The sequence below is a fragment of the Eleutherodactylus coqui genome, chromosome 3 (assembly GCF_035609145.1).
Source record: "Eleutherodactylus coqui strain aEleCoq1 chromosome 3, aEleCoq1.hap1, whole genome shotgun sequence".
Classification (NCBI taxonomy): domain Eukaryota; kingdom Metazoa; phylum Chordata; class Amphibia; order Anura; family Eleutherodactylidae; genus Eleutherodactylus; species Eleutherodactylus coqui.
In genome coordinates, this window is record NC_089839.1 from 254,908,870 (window position 1) to 254,927,357 (window position 18,488).

General features: G+C 46.2%; 1 protein-coding gene across 1 annotated transcript in view; it reads left to right on the plus strand.

Annotated features, from left to right (window-relative positions):
* Positions 1–344: 344 nt before the first annotated feature.
* The window catches only part of HS2ST1 (heparan sulfate 2-O-sulfotransferase 1), a 140,361-nt gene continuing 122,217 nt past the window's right edge, over positions 345–18,488 (plus strand). The window contains exon 1 of the mRNA XM_066597319.1: positions 345–648. Coding sequence (XP_066453416.1) covers positions 525–648 — 124 coding nt within the window. The 5' untranslated portion in view covers positions 345–524. The remainder of the gene's footprint in view (positions 649–18,488) is intronic.

Genomic DNA, 18,488 nt, shown 5'->3' on the forward strand with positions numbered 1-18,488 from the left:
GAGTGTGTAATACCGGCAGCCATGAAAACAGCCGCCACCGTAACCCCATATATAGTCGTTACGGCCATTTTCATTTTGCAATACGAATGTAAAAAAAGTAGCCTAATATGAGGAAGAGCGTCCGTCAGGAAGGATAAGAAACGTCAAATCAGAGAGTTTTATGTCCGCTTCTGTCAGGCAATACTGTGGACAGCTATTTCTGGGTCTACGAGGCATCGCTCAATGGGAGAAAAACGTCAGCCAATAGGATAGCGGGACGTGGTTGCTTAGCAACCAGTCACAACGGAGGAAAGGTTGCGTACGTCATACGTAGGGGGCGTGGAGGTGTGACGTCAGACGCAATGGGCCGGCGCTGCTGCTGCGGCTAGAGCTGGAGGAGCGGCGGAGAGTCAGTGTACATCCAGCGCTGGAGCCGCAGACTGTTGTGCTGCCCTCCTCCTCCGCGGAACGAGCCCGGCGCCGGGTGCTTCTCTCCGCCGGGGGCCGTGTCTGTTGCCCACGTTATGTCGCCATAGGTTAGGTTGATGGGTCTCCTAAGGATTATGATGCCGCCCAAGTTGCAGCTGCTGGCGGTGCTGACCTTCGGGGTCGCGATGCTCTTCCTGGAGAACCAGATCCAGAAGCTGGAGGATTCCCGGGGCAAGCTCGGTAAGGGGGAGGGGAGACGCGGCTGCCGCCTGCTAATGGCCGTGCCAGACAGCCGGCGATCTGCGTGTCTGCTGGACGGGGGGGCACTGGGCGGCTCAGGGCTGATAACAGCGGGCAATAGCTTGTATCAGGGGGAGATTCCTGCTGCTGTGTGTGTATATAGGGTGTTACTAGGGTATACAGCTCCTTGTGACCGGTGCTTTATGGATTTGCGCTGCTGCGGACGGTTCCGCTCACGCGGTTTGGGGATTCTTGTGTGTTTTTTTAGATCTGGTTCTGTTTAGAATAAATGCAGACTTGTCACTCAGTTGCTCTTCCTGTCAAAAATGTATAGTCCTGGAAAACTTTGGCTGTCTGTTACGGATTTCAGCAGAAATGCCGGAATTATTAGCGCAGCACGCCGCTGCATGGTTTTGTTTTTTTTTCTGGAAGTTTAAAGGGATCGATTAAGACTTTTAGTTTAAATTTCTTTCTTTTTTTTTTCAATAAAAATCTCTTCAACTGGGAAACGTTAAAGCGGCTCTGAGACGATCTCGCTGGCAGATGCTGCTAGTCGGAGGTGGTGGCGTCGGCTGCCGTTCTCCTAGGCTCCATGATGCCAGGCGTTGAGAATGGTGAGGCTGCGGTCTCTGATTGGCTGCAGTGGTCACCTGACAGCGAGATCATCACCGGGGGAGACGAGAGGTAAGTATTGTGTCTTTTTGTTATTTTATCGTATGCACCTCTTTTTAAGGGCTTGTTCACACAGGCGAGAATCTCACACGAGTTTTGCGCAATGTGAGACGCACGAATGCGAAACCAATTCTTTTGAACGGATTTATTCACATGAGCGAGGGGGGGGGGATCGCAGCATGTTGTATTTTTGGGCGTTCCCGTAGAAGAAATTCGCCTATCGTTTTATTATCGGATCTTGAAAAAAAAATCGCGCGCCGTAAGATGCATGTGCGGTTTATTTTTTGTAGTCGACGGGAAGCGCTTGCGATATTTTTTCACGCACATGGAAGTTGCTATTTCACAGAAGCGATGCTATTCGTTTGTTTCCTTTAAAGCAAAAGCGCATCGTCTGGCAGTGAAAAGCGCGAGTTGCCAAATGCGGCGTCGGCCCGAGCTTCTTGTTCCCGTACCGCGCTCGCCCCGTGGGAGTGCAGCCCAACTTGGACGACCGGAAAGAAGATCTTCCAGCATGAATACAACTTTATTACATTCTGATTAAAAGCGAAGGAGCAGAAACTAAAACAAGACTTGCCTTTTGCGCCGGGGAGGCTCCTATAGCTGTGGCCGGGAAGCACGCCGGTACGGCTTGAAACATGTCGGCGCTCCTGACTTGTTGTGGGTTTATAATCGTCGAGATGAAATAAACTTCATGCATGTTTGATTCACACTTGTGTTTCTGGAAGTTAGCGCTCTGTGTGGCTTTTTTTTTTACACGCATCGATTCGTGTCTATATATTTGCGTTTCCCACGTGCACGAAAAGCTCGCAGGTGCTGCCAATAGCTTTCAATGGCGTATGTTTGTGATGGTTTTTTTTCTTTGAGATATATGACATAATTGGCGATTTCTGTAAGCAGAATCACCAAAAAGTAGAACATGCAGCCGTCTTTTTTTTAAAAAAACTTTCCAATCTTACAGCATCGCTGCGAACTAAAAATCGCTGTGCATGAGGTTAACACGAGTGAGCTCCCATCCATATCAGATGGCCGTCGCACGTGAAACTCACCCCTGTGAACGCCCGTAGGCCAATGGTTTTCGTTCTTTCCTTTGAATGTCACTGCAGGATTTCCAGAGATTGCTGTGATTGGCTGAATGAAAGCTGGCTCAGCGAATCACAGCCAGCGCTGGATGCACCAATCGCAGCCATTCAATCGCTGCGATTGGTGCATCCAGCGCTGGCTGTGATTGGCTGAGCTGGCTGTCACTCAGCTGTCTCAGCCAATCAAAGCATTCTCTTGATGGGAGCCAGGGAATTCAATCCTGGTCACTAGCAAAAGATCCTCTGGACTGCCTGACAAGTGCCCGGCAGCCTGCCCGGAGGTCCAGAGAGCGGCATTGGGGACCCCGATGGCACCTGCAAGGTGAGTATTAATTTTTTTATTTTTTTTTGGTAGTGCAGCTAGCGCTGGTGTTTAATGCTGCCAACAACTGTGGTGCCAAGTTGTGCCACGTTATCAGCAGCCGCGACACAGGGCTGAAAATAGCCAAACATGCATCGCTGTCAGACGCTTGTGTGAGCAGGCCTACTGTAATGAATGGGAGCGTTGCACAGCACTAACCGCTGTGCACAAACGTCTGCGAGAGAGGCCTAAGACAGCGAATGAACGACTGAATGATATCTGGTATGAATGAGCCAACGATGTATCTGCCGGTATAAACAGAGGGAATGAGCGAAAGATGGCGTGATTCACTCAATAAACGGACCTTAACCCTTTGCAATCCAATTTTGGATTCAGGGTTTCCTAGGGGGTTTTCTCTTTCTACAATTATACAATGGTGCCATCTGCTGGTTAGAGCCAGTACTGCGGTATAGGACACGCTGGAGAGGCCCCCGACAACAGAGAGACCAGTAATATACCGTAAGAATACCCTGCCGGACGTATTCCGACATCGGAAACTGTACAGCCTTCAATCAGAATTTCTTTAGACGTCAGACAGTGGACTGGAAAGGGTTAAATCAGACGGCCAGCTGAACAAAAATGAGCGTCCTAAATATATATGTCTTTGTGTGTTTTTGGTCACATGATTCCAGTTGATGTAGCTTCAGCCGTCTTGTGTGTATGGGGATGATCGTCGTATGTTGCTCTCTTCCTTCACAGCAGCTTCTCCCGGCGCCCGGTATGGGGTGTAGGAGTCTTTGTCGATGCCCCCAGGAGACGTTCCTGGGTTTAGTGCAGCAGTCTGCGATAATGCTTGACGCGCTGTCAGTGTGTCCGGCCGCCCGCAGGGAGCCTTATTGTCCGTCTTGGATGCCGCTTTCAATCAACATTAAATCTGATTTAAAAAGAAAAAAGTATCTTTTGGTTCAGAGGAGATTCAGTGGTGGCCGAGCTGGGATGTGCCTTGCCGTCGGTTATCTTATTTCTAGGTGTCTTGGTAGTAAAACATTTGGCAGATCAGTATTGGATCTGCTGCTCGACCCTTTTCTCCAGCGTTGCGCTCTGCTGCAGCGTTTCAGAATAAACGTATTTTACAGATGCGCTTGGAACAAGCTTTTTTTTTTTTCCTTTGTAGCACTACAACACTGATGACCTGTTCTCGGGATCAGTCATCAAATCATTGATCGGCGGGGGTCAGACGCTCACAATCGCTAGCGATCAGCTGATCGAAATGACAGTGGCGCTGCCATTGTAGTCCATACCAGGCACAGCACCATTGGTAGTGCAGTGGCCGTGCCTGGTATTACAGCTTGGTAACGGTGTGATTGGGACTGAGTTGCTCACAGGCCTGAGACGAGGCCGCGGCACCTACCCCAGTACTGTGGTCTCTTCAATCAGTGGGGATCCTGAATGGTGGACCCCGAAAATCAGCTATTGATGACCTATCCTGAGAATATAGGGGCTCTCAAAGTAATATAAAAAAAACCTACAGAAGTTGGTAAAGGGTTAAAAATACGCAGCCAATAGAACACACGGATTCCAATGGGTTCGTTCACATACGGCTTGAGATCACGGAGGTCAGTGATTGGCTGCAGCCGTCACGTATTCGTATACGGACACGTCCCCCGTCACCCTGTTGGTTAGAATACTCTAGTCTGCTTTTAACCCTTTCCTGCCCTTTGTAGTATTTTGTTTTTTTTTATTCTATATAACTTGGAAAACCCCTTTGCATTTTCTTCCTGCCGTTTCCGTAAATGACCCCGTTGTGCGTCTCTAAAGCGCCCGATGGATGATAGTTGTATCGGATTCTTCCAGCGTTTCCCGTACTGGTGTGCGATTCGCCTTGCAGGGCGCTGCTCTGTATTCCAGGACCACATTGATTATTAGAACAAGGTTTTTAGTCGAAGAAATTATTGAAATTTATTATGTTTCATTTTTTTTCCTCTCTTCCGCGTTTGTCGACATTTCATGTACACTATATTCAGCAGACGCTGAGTGCCTGATCCTTATGTAGTCACCGGAGATAAGCCGCTGCCAGAGGTGTCTGGTAACAACTTACTCTACTGTTATAAAGAGTGTCTCTCTTCCTGGAGGACCAGACCTGTCCTGCCTTACACGGACAACCCATGCATTCCAATGGACACTGTGTAATGCTCTGTTTTCCCTGTGGTGGCGCTGTTGGGAAATTGCACATTTCCTCCCCCAAATAGGAGCTGATTGATTGGGTTCGCAGCAAGGGGACACTTTTGGGATCTGCTTTTTGTCAAGGGATCCTTTGGACCAGTAGGGATTATCCAAAGTGGAGAACTTCTTCAGCATATAAATGATTAGAATTTTTCAAGCTCCACGGCGACTTTACTCGTTACTATCAAATTGCCGTCTCAGCCATGAGTCGCCGTATCCTTCATTAGGGCAGACTTTGCTACACTCCTCCTGTAACTCCCATAGAAGTTCATGAGAGTTAACTAAATACATTCCGTGACTCAGCAGTTGCGCAAAAAACTGTGCAGCTCTCTGTGCTACGTGTTTTTCAGAACTTCCATTCACTTCTATGGGTGATACAGAAATGGCGTATAACAGCTTGCTCGGTAGTGTCCATAACCGGAGGTGGTCATACTCTGGTCTTGTGTGGGTCCCGGAGGAGCTTTTCCCCCCATAATTGCTTAGTAATGATCAGTAAAATAAACCCAGTGCACATGGTGTCCTCCAATTGCGCTCTGCTAATTTTGCGCATTCATTGACTTGAATGTGGTCTGAGATTTCGGACCCAAATAGGTCGTGCTGCTATTTAAAAATTTTTTTTTTTCATTTAACAGTCCGTGTGGTTAACAAAAAAGCCCCGTCTGTATAGCATAACTAATGCTGAGTCAGTGAGGTGTGTATGTGGACAGTACACGGATGGTAAACCGTACCCACAAGCTCTCGTTGTGTGTCGTTGCCATGTGTACACGCTATGTCATGCTTCATCTCTATAGGTTAACATACTAGAAAGGTCCTTTTACATGATTATCGTTCAGTTTATCTCCGGAGTGAAGAATAATCGTTCCGTGTAAATACTGCCAGCGGCTGGCTAATAGTAAGGCCGGCTGGCTAATAGTAAGGCCGGCTGGCTAATAGTAAGGCCAGTTCACACTTGCGATTTGTCTCTGGGCAGCTGCTTTATTGTGGGAGCCGCTACATGGAAAGGAAAAGAAGAAGCAAACGGATAGCCATGGCCTGTGAACATTATGATGTGTTAATGCATTGCAATACAGAAGTACTGTGGTGTATTATCAGAGCAATCATCGCATCGCCTATAAGATATAAAAACTGTGTACAAAAAAAGCAACAATTCCCCCCTCCCCCCTCTTGTCAAAATCTATCAAAGTCCAAAAGCTTTTTTTTTTTTTTTTTTTCTTTCGCCTCTCACTAAACGGCGATAAGGGCTCATTCACACTTGCATTTTTCTTGCACTTTTTTTTCACGTGATGTCGCTTTTTTTTTTTTTTTTTTGTGAATGTCAATGGGACTTTCTAATGTTAAAAACTAGAGATGAGCGAGCGTACTCGTTAAGGGAAATTACTTAAGCGAGTATCGCCATTTTCGAGTACATGCCTGCTTGCCTGAAAAGATTCGGGGGAGGGAAGGGGTGGATCTCTCCCCCACCCTCTGCTCACTCCCGCAATTCGCCGCTCTCCCCTGCCGGCCCCGAATCTTTTCGGACGAGCAGGCATGTACTCGAAAATGGCGATACTCGCTTGACTAATTTGCCTTCATGAGTACGCTCGCTCATCTCTATTAAAAACGCATCGCACAAAACTTGCGCTTTTTGTGCAATGCATTTTTAACATTAAAAATTCCTATTGACATTTAATGTGTTTAAAAAAAAAAAAAAGCAGTGATATCACGTGAAAAAAAAAACCCAAGTGTGGAAGAGCCCTAATTGGGATTTAAAAAGAAAAAAGCCAATAAGTACCCCAAAATGGTACCAATAAAAACGACATCTGGTCATGAAAAAATTACAAGCCCTATGGGACTTTGAATGCAGCAATGGACTATCTAGATCAGTGACAGATTGGAATTGAGGTGTTCATTTTTTTTCCCCCTAGCCCACCAAAAAATAAAGATAATGCAATAATTACATGTATCAAAAAAAAAAAAGGTAATTAAAAGAAACTACAGCTCCCCATGCAAAATCCGAGCCCTCATGTGGCCATGTTGACGGCAAAATTAAAGTGTTACGGCTTTTGGAAAGTGCAGATTAAAATCCTCCCTACATTTTTGGGTCCTGAGGTCCAAAATAGGCCGCGTCACTAAGGGGTTAATCGGTTGCAATCCTGGGCCTTTAATTGTCTGTTTCCGATGCCGGGCAGTGTATAGTTAGTAGTCGGGGTGATACAGCTGTTCAGCGTATTGCTGGGTTGGCACAGCGCCACCCTCAGAGAGAGAAGAGCATCTTGGCGCACGTCCGTCTTGCCCTCCTCCTGGAAGGCCCCGGCACTGATAAAGCGTCGCTCTGTTTAGAAAGGGTTACAAATTGATAAGCTTGTGCTCAATTAACTTCCGTATTGATTAAGAGTCGGAGCCTCTGCAGGCCTGCGCTGTAATAGAGCAGCGGCTAACGACCGGGAATCGGACAGCAGACGTACCCCGCTCTACACGGCGCGTATTGATTAATGCGTTTAATCTGCTGCATCTGGAATTTTCATACGTCTCCTCAGCTTTGTCTAATTTTCGTAAAATCGGCGCTCGCGTAGCGGTAGTTAATAATTGTGGCCGGGGAAATTCACTTTCTGCTCAGTTAATTTCGGCGGCTCCTTCTAGGGACGGCAGGGCGAGGACGCGGCGGCTGGCGGCGGGCTCTCGGAGGGTTGTTAAAGCAGTGTATTAGCGGCCACAAGACTCCTAACTGAATTATTAGATGGAATGTGGGAAATCTTAGAATTCCCAGAGGCAATAAAACCCGGCGCACAGCGAGCGGACGCCGAACCGCGGGATCTCTTCGTAGAGTCATTTGGTTTAGTGACTTGTTTGCTTATACAAGTGGAAAATTGTATTGTTCTGTGCCATCTTGCGTCTAGAAGATGGTGATATATGATCCCGCTCCAATTTCCTGCCGCGAATTAAGATGTCGCACCGGAAAGTGAGAAAAACGGAGAAACAAAATTAAATTATTAATATTTCAGGAAGCCGTTATATATATAAAAAAAATAAAAATAAAAATCACATTTTGAAGCCACGGCGCCGCTGTGCTCATGCCTACTTGGATAAAGGCAGATTTTGTGTTGTCGTGTCACGGATCCACACTTTGTATTACCAGCCACGTTGGTGTAAGTAATTGCCGCTTCGAGTAGTCCTGCTCAGGGCTGTAGAGGCGCACAAACTCCCGACAACCGTTTTTCTGTACTCTGACTCCTTCATAAATGGCTCATGCATAAGGTCGAATGCTCAGGGATAGACTATCGCTCCGGAATTCGCGGTCAGACACCCGCCGCGAATTCCGCACCAATGTCGGTCCATAGACATGCCATGTTAACCCTTTCCAATCCACTGTCTGACATCTTAAGACACTCTTATTTAAGGCTGTACAGCTCCGATGTTGGAAGACGTCCGTCAGGGTTCTCTTACTGTATATTGCCAGCCTATCCAACATGTCACCTCATGCAGTACTGGCTTTAGCCAGCAGACAGCGCCGTTATATAACTGCAGAAAAAGAGTAAGCCCAGTAGGAAAACCAGGATACAAATTGGATTGGAAAGGGTTCAAGATTCTCCCCGCCCACAAGCGGAAATCAACTACGATTTTCCGCTCTCAGGTGAGAATTGCAGCATGTTCTAATGTATACGTAAAATCGCATGGACGGCTTCCATTGCAGTCAATGGAAGCAGTCTGTCCTGCGACACGTCCGCTATGAGCACAGTGGAAGTATCGTGGGAAATTGCGTCACCGCCCAGCGTCGGCGTGTCATGCTCCGCACTGCTGCTCACTAGCCGAGATGCTCGCGGCGGATCCGGAGAGATGAGTATAGGGTCTCTGGGGGGTGCCGGCTCTGATTCCGCTGAGAGATTCCGAATACTGAATCCCACCCGGCCGTGGGCATGAGGTCTTATTGTAGTAAAATATTAAAGGCGTTGTACGAAGATTAACTTTAAACACTTCTCCCCTGGGTAGGTTAGAGGGTCCCGTGTCCCCCTCTTCTCTCTCTGCAGGCTCGCTGCATCCACTCTTGGGGACATCAGATTGAATAGAGCGATGCTCGCATGTGCAGCGCCGCTTTATTCATTTTGATGGGGGGGATGAAAGTAGCGGAGTACAAGCTACTATCAATTATTAATTTAGATGGCGCCAACTTATTCCACAGCGCTTTGTCTCCCTTTTGAAAATGAACTGAGCGGTGCCGCATGTGCCGGACGGCTGCTCTGTCCCATCTCTTGGAGGGGCCCATGAGACCTCTATTCTCGGGGTCAACGGGGATCTCAATGGTAAAACCCCCACTGATCAGACTCCTATCGCCTATCCTGTGGGTAAGGGATAAAAGTTAATCTTGGAGCAGCCCCTTTACTATCAACCTTTATGTAGTGTTTTTATCTTGGCACTGCAGTCAGTTCTACGCCTCCTGCTGGTGGCCATGATTTGTTGGGGCTTATTCACATCAGCGTTGGTTTCCTTTTGGAACCTCCATCGCTGAATTTTGGTAAAATGCTGGTGACGGAGCGCAGCATACATGGCTATGTCACCCTGTAAAATGCAGTCTGGAAACTGGTCAGGGGGGTCTGTTCGGTTCCGTTGTATGATCGTCCCATTTTGGGCACTGGGTGCTCGTTGTCTGTTTCATAACAGAGCAGGAAAACGTAACCCCACAGCGGCGATGTGAACGAGCCCCTAAGTATATCAGTAGTGATCTAAATTGATTCCACGTATTACCGGAAAAACCACTTGCCATTTGTGGCTATCGGGATATCTCCACTTGCTATGTTACTTTGGATAATTCTGTAGTTGCCAATGATGACATGTTTGCCAAAAAAACGTATTCTGCTCCCAGTGTCACGAGCAGCTCTGTAGAATACCCGCACACACGTGTAAAGAACGGAGATGGTACGACCACCTGCACACGTGGCGGAACCCGCTGCAGAGTTGGCCGTGTTTTTAGTTGCGGCTCTGCTATGGGATTTAATCCTTGTATTTCACGGGTTGATTCCGCAGCATAAATGCGCATTTAGAATCTGCAGCATTTCTTAAAACCAGACTGAAAGCCTCACGTCAACCTTTGTTATATTACATTATATGATGTGTTTGTGTGTTACATGTCAGATCTACAAGCGGTCAGCGCGATCTGCGAACGGGCTAACAGGGTGTCATTGGCCAATTCCCCCAGTACCCACTATATAATGTTTAGTTGTTTATAATATAGTACTAATTTTCCATCCCTCGTTCCAGTCTGGACAACCTCTGCATGGAAACTGTCTGTCTTTGTTAATTTCCCCCTGTGTCACAGTTCTAGCGGGATGCAGAATATACAATATGCTGAGAAACTTCTCTACATGTTACTGGACCTACTTTCAGCCGCTCAAAGGCAGCGCTCGTATCATGGAGTCCGAATAAAGGGCCGACGCGGTCTCTTGTATCACTGCTGACTTAGAAGCTGTATGTGATGTTTCTGCTTAGATCATTCACTTCAGTAACAACTCATGGACAGGTACGGCGCGGCTTCTCTAAGAAAGCAGCCATGTTTGATTCACGGCTCTTCTGCTGAACAAACCTAAATCAAAGAACCCTATGATAGGTGCCTACTATAGGGAATCTGTCATTGGCAGTAGAAGCACCATGAACTAAGTTACAGTATTATCCTGGGAGGTGATGGCGAGCCGGAGGATATGGTTTTTTTAAAAATACCTCTCCGATGCAAACTTCAGACCACCATGCATGTGTTCTCAAGTCAGATTTACAGACTGCGCATAATCAACGGGGACACTACGGAAAATGGGGAGGGGTGGGTATAGGAAAGGTCTCCCGGCTCTCCATCACCCCCCTCAACAACACCGTAACTTAGTTTATGCTTCGGTTCTGAGCTGGCAGGTTCCCTTTAAGCATTGTGGATATGCATTCATAAAACTAAAATGCAGGTGACTGGTGTTTTTCTCCTTTTTAAAGAGGTTGTCTGCTAGATGACCTATCCTCTGTGTAGGTCGTCAGGTCCATCAGCTGATTGTCTGGCCCGCTGGCCAGTACAGCTGACCATTCATTGTCAGAAGGTGACAGGGGAGGAGGTGCCGGCATCGGCTTCATTCCCAATGACAGCAGTGGGAGAGCAGAACTGATCAATACATCGCATCCAGTCCTGAGCGGGGTCGGGCGATCAGCTGATGGATACGTCATCAGTGGAAAAGTGAGCAGACCCCTTTACCTATTCCGATAGCTTTTTTTTTTTTTTTTAAGACTGTGACGCTCACTTCTGCGTCCTCTCAAACAATAATCGAAGACAAAGAAAAGAAAATGTATCCACTAGAAGCAAAACCGAGAACCTTCATGTTACAAAGAACCCTGCCTAACTATAAACATGTTCCTCCTACCTGTAGCGCTCCACACCCTGTAGAAGAAGCCTAATTCTGAATATTTCTCTGAAGTGTGAAGCGGTGAGGAGGAATGCGTCTCTTCAGGGAAGTTCTTGAACTGCATTGTTGTAGGTCAGATACAAGCCTTCCAGCGCCGGCAAGTATGGCTTCATTGTGCTGCTTATATAGGGCCGTCATATTCTGCAGGGATGCATGAGTGGTGCCCGCTTCTGTACCGTAAGGGAGTTCACGGCCCAATATCGCCCTCACCAGTGTGAAGGAGCCCTAAGGGGGAACTGAGAAGAAAAAAAAATCATAACTCCTTTTATTTATCCATCGACGTCGCAGTATGAGGGCTTGTTTTTTCCGGGACGAGTTGTATTTTTCAATGGTATTATTTAATGTACCGTATAATGTACTGAAAAACTTTTTTTAAAAATTCCAAGTCGGAAGAAATGGGGGAAAAATGACATTCCGCCATCTTTCGGTGCATCTTGTTTCTAAGGCGTACACACTGAAACGAAAATAACATGATAACTTTATTCTATGGGCCAGTACGATTACTACGATGACTTTTATAGTGTTGGGTTTCCCCCCCCCCCCCCCAAAGATATTACATTTTTAAAAAAATATTTTCTGCCATCCTCAGTGCACAATAGCTTTTTTTGTTTGTTTTTTTTCCCCTCCATCCACATACTTGTGCGAGGCCTCATTTTTTTGCGGGACGTCTTGTAGTTTGTGTTTGGTACCATTTTAGAATACATACAACTTTTTGATCGCTTTTTATTGAATTTTTTTCTTGGAAACAGGGTGACCAAAAAAAGCACATTTCTGGCGTTATTTGTTTATTTTTCTGGGTAAATAATGTGTTACCATAGTAAACATATTAACATGGGTAAAACTTTTATGGACACAGCAATACCAATTATGTATTTTTGTTTTAGTTAGATTTTTTTTTTTATTACAAATATGGCAAAAAAAAAAACAATACAATAAAGTATCACTAATTAATTATTTTAATTTTTTTTTCTTCGTCCCCAGAGGGGACAACAATTTGCGGTGCTTTGGTTGCTCCTGCAGTATGATGTAATGCTGCGATGTCCCTTTCATACACGTCCTGCATCTTCAGGATGTAAAAACCTGATAGGCCGGTCACTAAGGGGTTAATGTTCTATGTGTACTTTTAAAATGCAGCACTTACCTTTTTGCTAACAGAGGTGGGTCAACCAAAGCGCAAATTTAAATGGAATCTTCCTTGATAATTTGCAACGGTCTTTAAAAAGTAGCGAGACGATGGCCGTTTTCTATGGGCGAGCGTAGACCCTGCGCTCAGTTTGTGTTTTTCCGTGTTTTTGTTTGCAGCTGCTGATTTCCCTCTCGCGTTGCAGTAATGGCTCTAAAACCCCTGTTTAACACTCGCTGAATAGAAGCTGGATTGGCGTTCAGTGTAATTTAGCCCTAAGTGTACATCTGGAAGCTGCCGTACGCTGCAGGTGCCGGCCGTCCTTCATGTGCCTATGGGCATACTGGCTTTTATATAGTAGCACATCCACTTTCACAAAATGTGCAAATCTAAAAGAAAAGACCTTCCACCTTGATTTAATACCTGCTTGTAGGACGAGGGACTTCCATGCTGTTCTGTATAGTGCCTTGTGTATCCAGCTGTGCACTGTGATCTACTGATTGGGGGGCTTTGGCATACAAGGGGAGGGCTGACATCTTGGACTGGAATTTTACAAGAATCTACATGAAAAGGGGATGGAAATCTCAGAAAGTTGTCAGCGTTGGGTCATGACCTCCCACACAATATGTACCATTTCTATTGAAACGGCAAGGCACTAAGTGTACAGCCCAGCCGTGTGATTCCTGGAATGAAGGGATTGTGGCAGTTTGAGATTTCTTGGAATCTGCTCTTCAGAAGCTCTTGGAGAATCATCTGTAGTACTTGTTCCTTACGGAGTAGATTTGGAATCTGTGAAGGCATTTCTATAGAAGCACCAGATTTGGCCCCATACTCACAACCATCTATCCCTAGTATGAAACCCTTAAGAGTTCTTTTGGCTCTTCTTCAACCCCCTGTAGATTCTAAGATTAAAGCTCATCGTCTTACTGGATTCCATGATGGAAAACAAAATTGTGGCATGTCCTATTAAGGATGCATTGCTTCTTCGATGTGCATACTAAGGTTTTCCCAGAAAGCGCAACGTTTCGTCGCTTCTCAACATAATCTCCCTTTCACGTTTTTTCACAATGTCAACACCATGATTGCATGGCCGCTGCAAATGCTTCTTTAGGGCTTATCTACACGAGCGTATATCGGCTGCCGTTTTCACGGCTGGCCGATATATACAGCCCCCCCCCTAAGCTCCTGCCCCCTACACGCCCTTTGTCCATAGCCAGCGATAGGAGTAGGCGGGGTAGAGTGGACCTTGGCTCTGCCCCTATCCTGCCACGTTGCAAAAACCAGAGAGGCAGAGAACCTAGGAGGGAAGGGGGAACTGCTTAGATGGAAGCATACATAGGCCAGCCGTGAAAACGTCGGCTGATAGACCACTAAGGGCTTATTTACACGAGTGTATATTTTGCCCACTGGGAACTGCAAAAGCCGCTCGACTGGAAATCGAGCAAGCATGAAGAGCGCCTGTTAGGTTGTGCATCTGGGACATGTTCTACAAGCTTCCTGGTGCACACCTTCACAGGTAGGGGTTAATTGAGCTGGCAGGGTGTTGTATTCTCCACCAGCTAATCCCCTTTACCCTGCGGCATATAAAGACCAGCAACTTACAGTAGTTGATGCCGGTCATTTTACTGCTTGGATATCACTGTCTTGTGCCCACTCAGAGCTGTGTTTGCCTGCTTGTCTGTCTGTGTCTCTCTGCTTCCCTAAAGACGGTTTAGACACCTGTAGTCCTTGTCTGTAGCATATGCAGACTCCCTCTTCCCTTCCCCTGACAGGTGCGGCCTCCAAACGTCTTATGTCTCATCTGGGTGTCAGTTGTGGATCACTGACACAGTTCCCTATGTTGGCACGGTGGCTGACTGTCCCCTTGGTATGAGGACACTGAGACTTGATGTGATATTTAAAGGGGTTCTGACATAAAAAAAAAAAATTTGTACTCCCCTTGCCTGGCCTGGCCCGATCGCCAGGCATGTCCCCTCCAGCCGGCATCTTCTTCTGTGCCTTTAAAGCAGAGCAGGAGCGGTCAAAAAGACCGCTTCCTGCTCTGGTCCGTCCGTCAGGCACTTCCGAGGTGAACGGACGGACCGCACAGTGCTTGCTGTGGGCGGCCCGTCCGTCCTGCTGAACTCCGGAGTGCTGCGCATGCGCAGTGGAGACGCAGCCCGTCCTGACTCCTGTCAGAGGGCACCTCTCCACTTCGCATGCGCGCGATCCCGGCACAGCTCGTGCAGACAGAAGAGGAGGAACAGCGCCTGCTGGGAGATGACCCCCAGCCCCGATGTCGACAACAACAGAAGAACAGGTAAGTATTATCTTTTTATGCTTTAGCAGCCATTAAACCATGGGTTCCCTGGGTCCATTAGGTAGACCAGGGAACAATGGCTGCTAAAGCATAAAAACATTATTTGTGTCAGAACCCCTTTAAGCTCTTTGCATGTGAGCTCTGGGTGGGGTTCCTGTTATTTGCACTATATGTTGTATGTTTTGTGTGAACAGCGACGTGTTTGATATGTCTGTGCTGGTTGCCAGACATGTTCTGTGTTCGGTGTGTCAGTACAGTGTCGTGTCCTGTGTGTCTGTTTTAGTGCATTTCTCCAGCTCCCTAATCAGGGATAGTTAGGTCCCAGGAACGAGTGCAGGCCCGCATCTATCGACACGATCAGTCTGCCGTGGTAGGCAGGGCCTCTCACTTGTTTGTTACGTATTTAGGGAAAGATTTCCCATTTATTATTTGATGAGTGTTTGTAGGTTTTAAATGGACACACTTGCATCCGTTCTGTGGAGTGGCGCTTTCGTGCGCCAAGCGGACGTAACCGCGCTTTTCATCGTCGGAAAAAGCCAAAAATTGCTAGGTACAACATCGGGTGGTTAGGAAGCATGAGGAGCTGCTTCAAAGTTGTGATCTTGATGGGATCCCTGAGTAACAGACGCCCGATGAGCAAGCACTTTGTTTTGATGGGTTTATAGACCTGAAGGAAACTTTCTGCATCTTCGGGTCTTCAACCAGGATGGTGTGTAGAGATCCTATGGAAATGTCAGCTTTGCAGGCAATCTCTTCCACATATAGCCACTTGCCCAATCATGTTATCTGACCCTTAACACATTTGATAGTCATTAGAGATGAGCGAGCGTACTCCGTAGGGACAGATACTCGAGCGAGTATCGTCCTTACAGAGTACCTGCCTGCTCGCCCGCAAAGATTCGGGTGCCGGAGGGGGGGGGGGGGGGAGGAGATCTTTCTCCCACCTGCTCACTCCCGCAACATAGCGCTCACCCCCGCCGGCACCCGAATCTTTGCGAGCAGGCAGGTACTCGGTATGGACGATACTCACTCGAGTATCTGTCCTTACCGAGTACGCTCGCTCATCTGTAATAGTCATCCAGCCCGCCAAAATCGCCAAATCTGGGTGACTTTTCCCTAATGTTGATGGTGGGTTTTAGACCATAACTACTCATGAGAACCTTTTTTTTTTCCTTCTCTCTTCACTATTATGCGGCAATTAAGACAGACCGTGACAGCCAGTTTCTGAATCCGTTAAATGCCGCTATCCTGTAGAATCGCTTAGCATTGCAGAATATGCCGGAGCTTTTATAAATTAAAAATCCTAGTTACAGGGATAGTTCATTTTTATAGTATCGTCTAATTTTTGTTGTGCATTCATACCTTCTGTATAGAAGCTTGCTTTGGGGGACTTTTGCAATTTTCTATTTAATCTATTTCACGAGAGGACTATTTTTGTGGGGTCTCCAAAGTTATTATCATTTTTTTTTTTTCTTCCCCCAGGGAGGTTGTTATGAACTGATCATCATTAGTCAGACAGCCAAAGCTTCTGGGTAATTGGGGGGAGTGTTGTAAGTCGTGTCACTGAAGGAAAGGACACAGTATAATGGCTTAATTACATTTTATAACACAATTTGCTTCAAAAATAGAAAAACAAGTAGACTTCGGAATAACCTAAATGTTAAGATGTGATATGGAATTGTGGTGGTTTCTCGGTTCCTTAGAAGTGGCCAGTTTGTTACTGGCTGTAGAGGTTTGTTTTATTGTAGACTAGCGTACCCGTCGCACGTTGCTGCGGAGACAGACAGACATACATTCATTCGTTTTTATATATCTAGATAACAACCAATCACAGCGCAGCTTTCATGTTACCTCAGTGGTATAATATATAACAACCAATCACAGCGCAACTTTCATGTTACCTGAGCAGTAAGAGAAATAACAACCAATCACAGCGCAACTTTTATTCTGCCTCAGCAATATAAAAAATAGCAACCAATCACAGCGCAGCTTTCATGTTACCTCTGCGGTATTATATATAGCAACCAATCACAGCGCAGCTTTCATGTTACCTCAGCAGTAAGAGAAATAACCAATCACAGCGCAACTTTTATTCTGCCTCAGCAATATAAAAAAATAGCAACCAATAACAGCGCAGCTTTCATGTTACCTCTGCGGTATTATATATAGCAACCAATCACAGCGCAGCTTTCATGTTACCTCAGCGGTATAATATATAACAACGAATCGCAGCACAGCTTTCATGCAACCTCAGTAGTATAAGAAGTAGCCACCAATCACAGCACAGCTTTCATGTTACCTCAGCAGTATAAGAAATAGCAACCAATCACAGCACAGCTTTCATTTTACCTCAGCATTCTCAATATCCAGCAATTGTCTTGCGAAACGTTCGGCGGATGCATCATTTTGTAGTTGAACACGCATCCCGTTACTCGTAATGCCTTTTGCTTTCGTGCTTGAGATGGAAATCAAACGATCTTTGTCTGGGGGGCATAACTGTCGACGATGCTCGCACGCTCGCCACCTATCGTAGGATAGTTGTACTATGCCAGTAATCTTCCCAGGAGTGTACTCGGCAACTTCCCAAAGTCTCATGGCAATTGGATGAATGGTGTAGTAATGCATAAAGGACAGACAGACAGACATACATTCATTTATATATATCAGGAAGTGAGAGAATTAGATTCCGTACGTAAAATTTGGACGCTAATTCTTTGGCGCATAGAATTGAATAATCGAGTTGGGACCCATTAGCTTTTCTTATTTATGACATATTCAATGCCCGTGCCAAATTTCAAGTTTCTATGTTTAATCGATCATCTCCAAATGACGGGAACCAGGAGAAAAGATAAAACAGGACAACAGCATGCTTCAAAAGGGAGGACCAAGGCTGGGAGATGTAGTGGAAGCAAAGTATTGAGCAATGTGTTTCGATGCCGGTATGGTACCTTCCTCAGACCAGGTTGTGATCTGTTGATTTTGGTAGGCTGAACTAGCCTGAGGAAGGTGCCATTCCAGTACTGAAACGCGTTGCTTAATTGCATTACATAACCTGGCCTTGGTCTTCTTTTGAAGGCATCTGCATCTACGGAAGCTTTGGTTATTCCTTTGGTTATCATGGGCTGACTGCCACTGTGACAGGCTTATATATGTGCTTGCTGTGCACAGCTTCAGGAGGTATAACTGTTCAGTACATGTGATTTATCCTTTTCTGTTTGAATCCATCTGCTCTTTCTAGATCTCCAAATGATGGTTGGCTGAAATGGTCAGAAATGGCCATTTTGGCCAGCATTATCTGGTCTTTGGGTTGCTTGAGAAAATATTGTTTGTTCAACCCTTCACACATACTTGATCCTGTAGAGCCCATTCCTTATTTAGGCTAATCCAACTTCAGAGTGATGGACTGGATGAACCACGTTCTCTTTTCTGTCATCAATCCTTTGTGATGTTCTTCCAATAGTTTATTCAAGCTTTAACGGAAGTCTTCAGAATATCTGCAAATTCAGAACAAATTTGCAGAACAAAGTTTCATGCCACTCTCACACACGCACTTGTAAAAACGCTGCATTTTTTAACGCTACATTTACAGCGTTTTCAGCTGAGTTGACGTGTTTTTGACTGCGTTCTAAGCCAATCATGCCAGAACTAAGCCAACCCAGTCTGATGAGCGCACCGGGCCGTGAGCTTAGTTTAGCGCTAGCTGTGGTCTTTCACAACCACGTATAGCTGGTCCAGG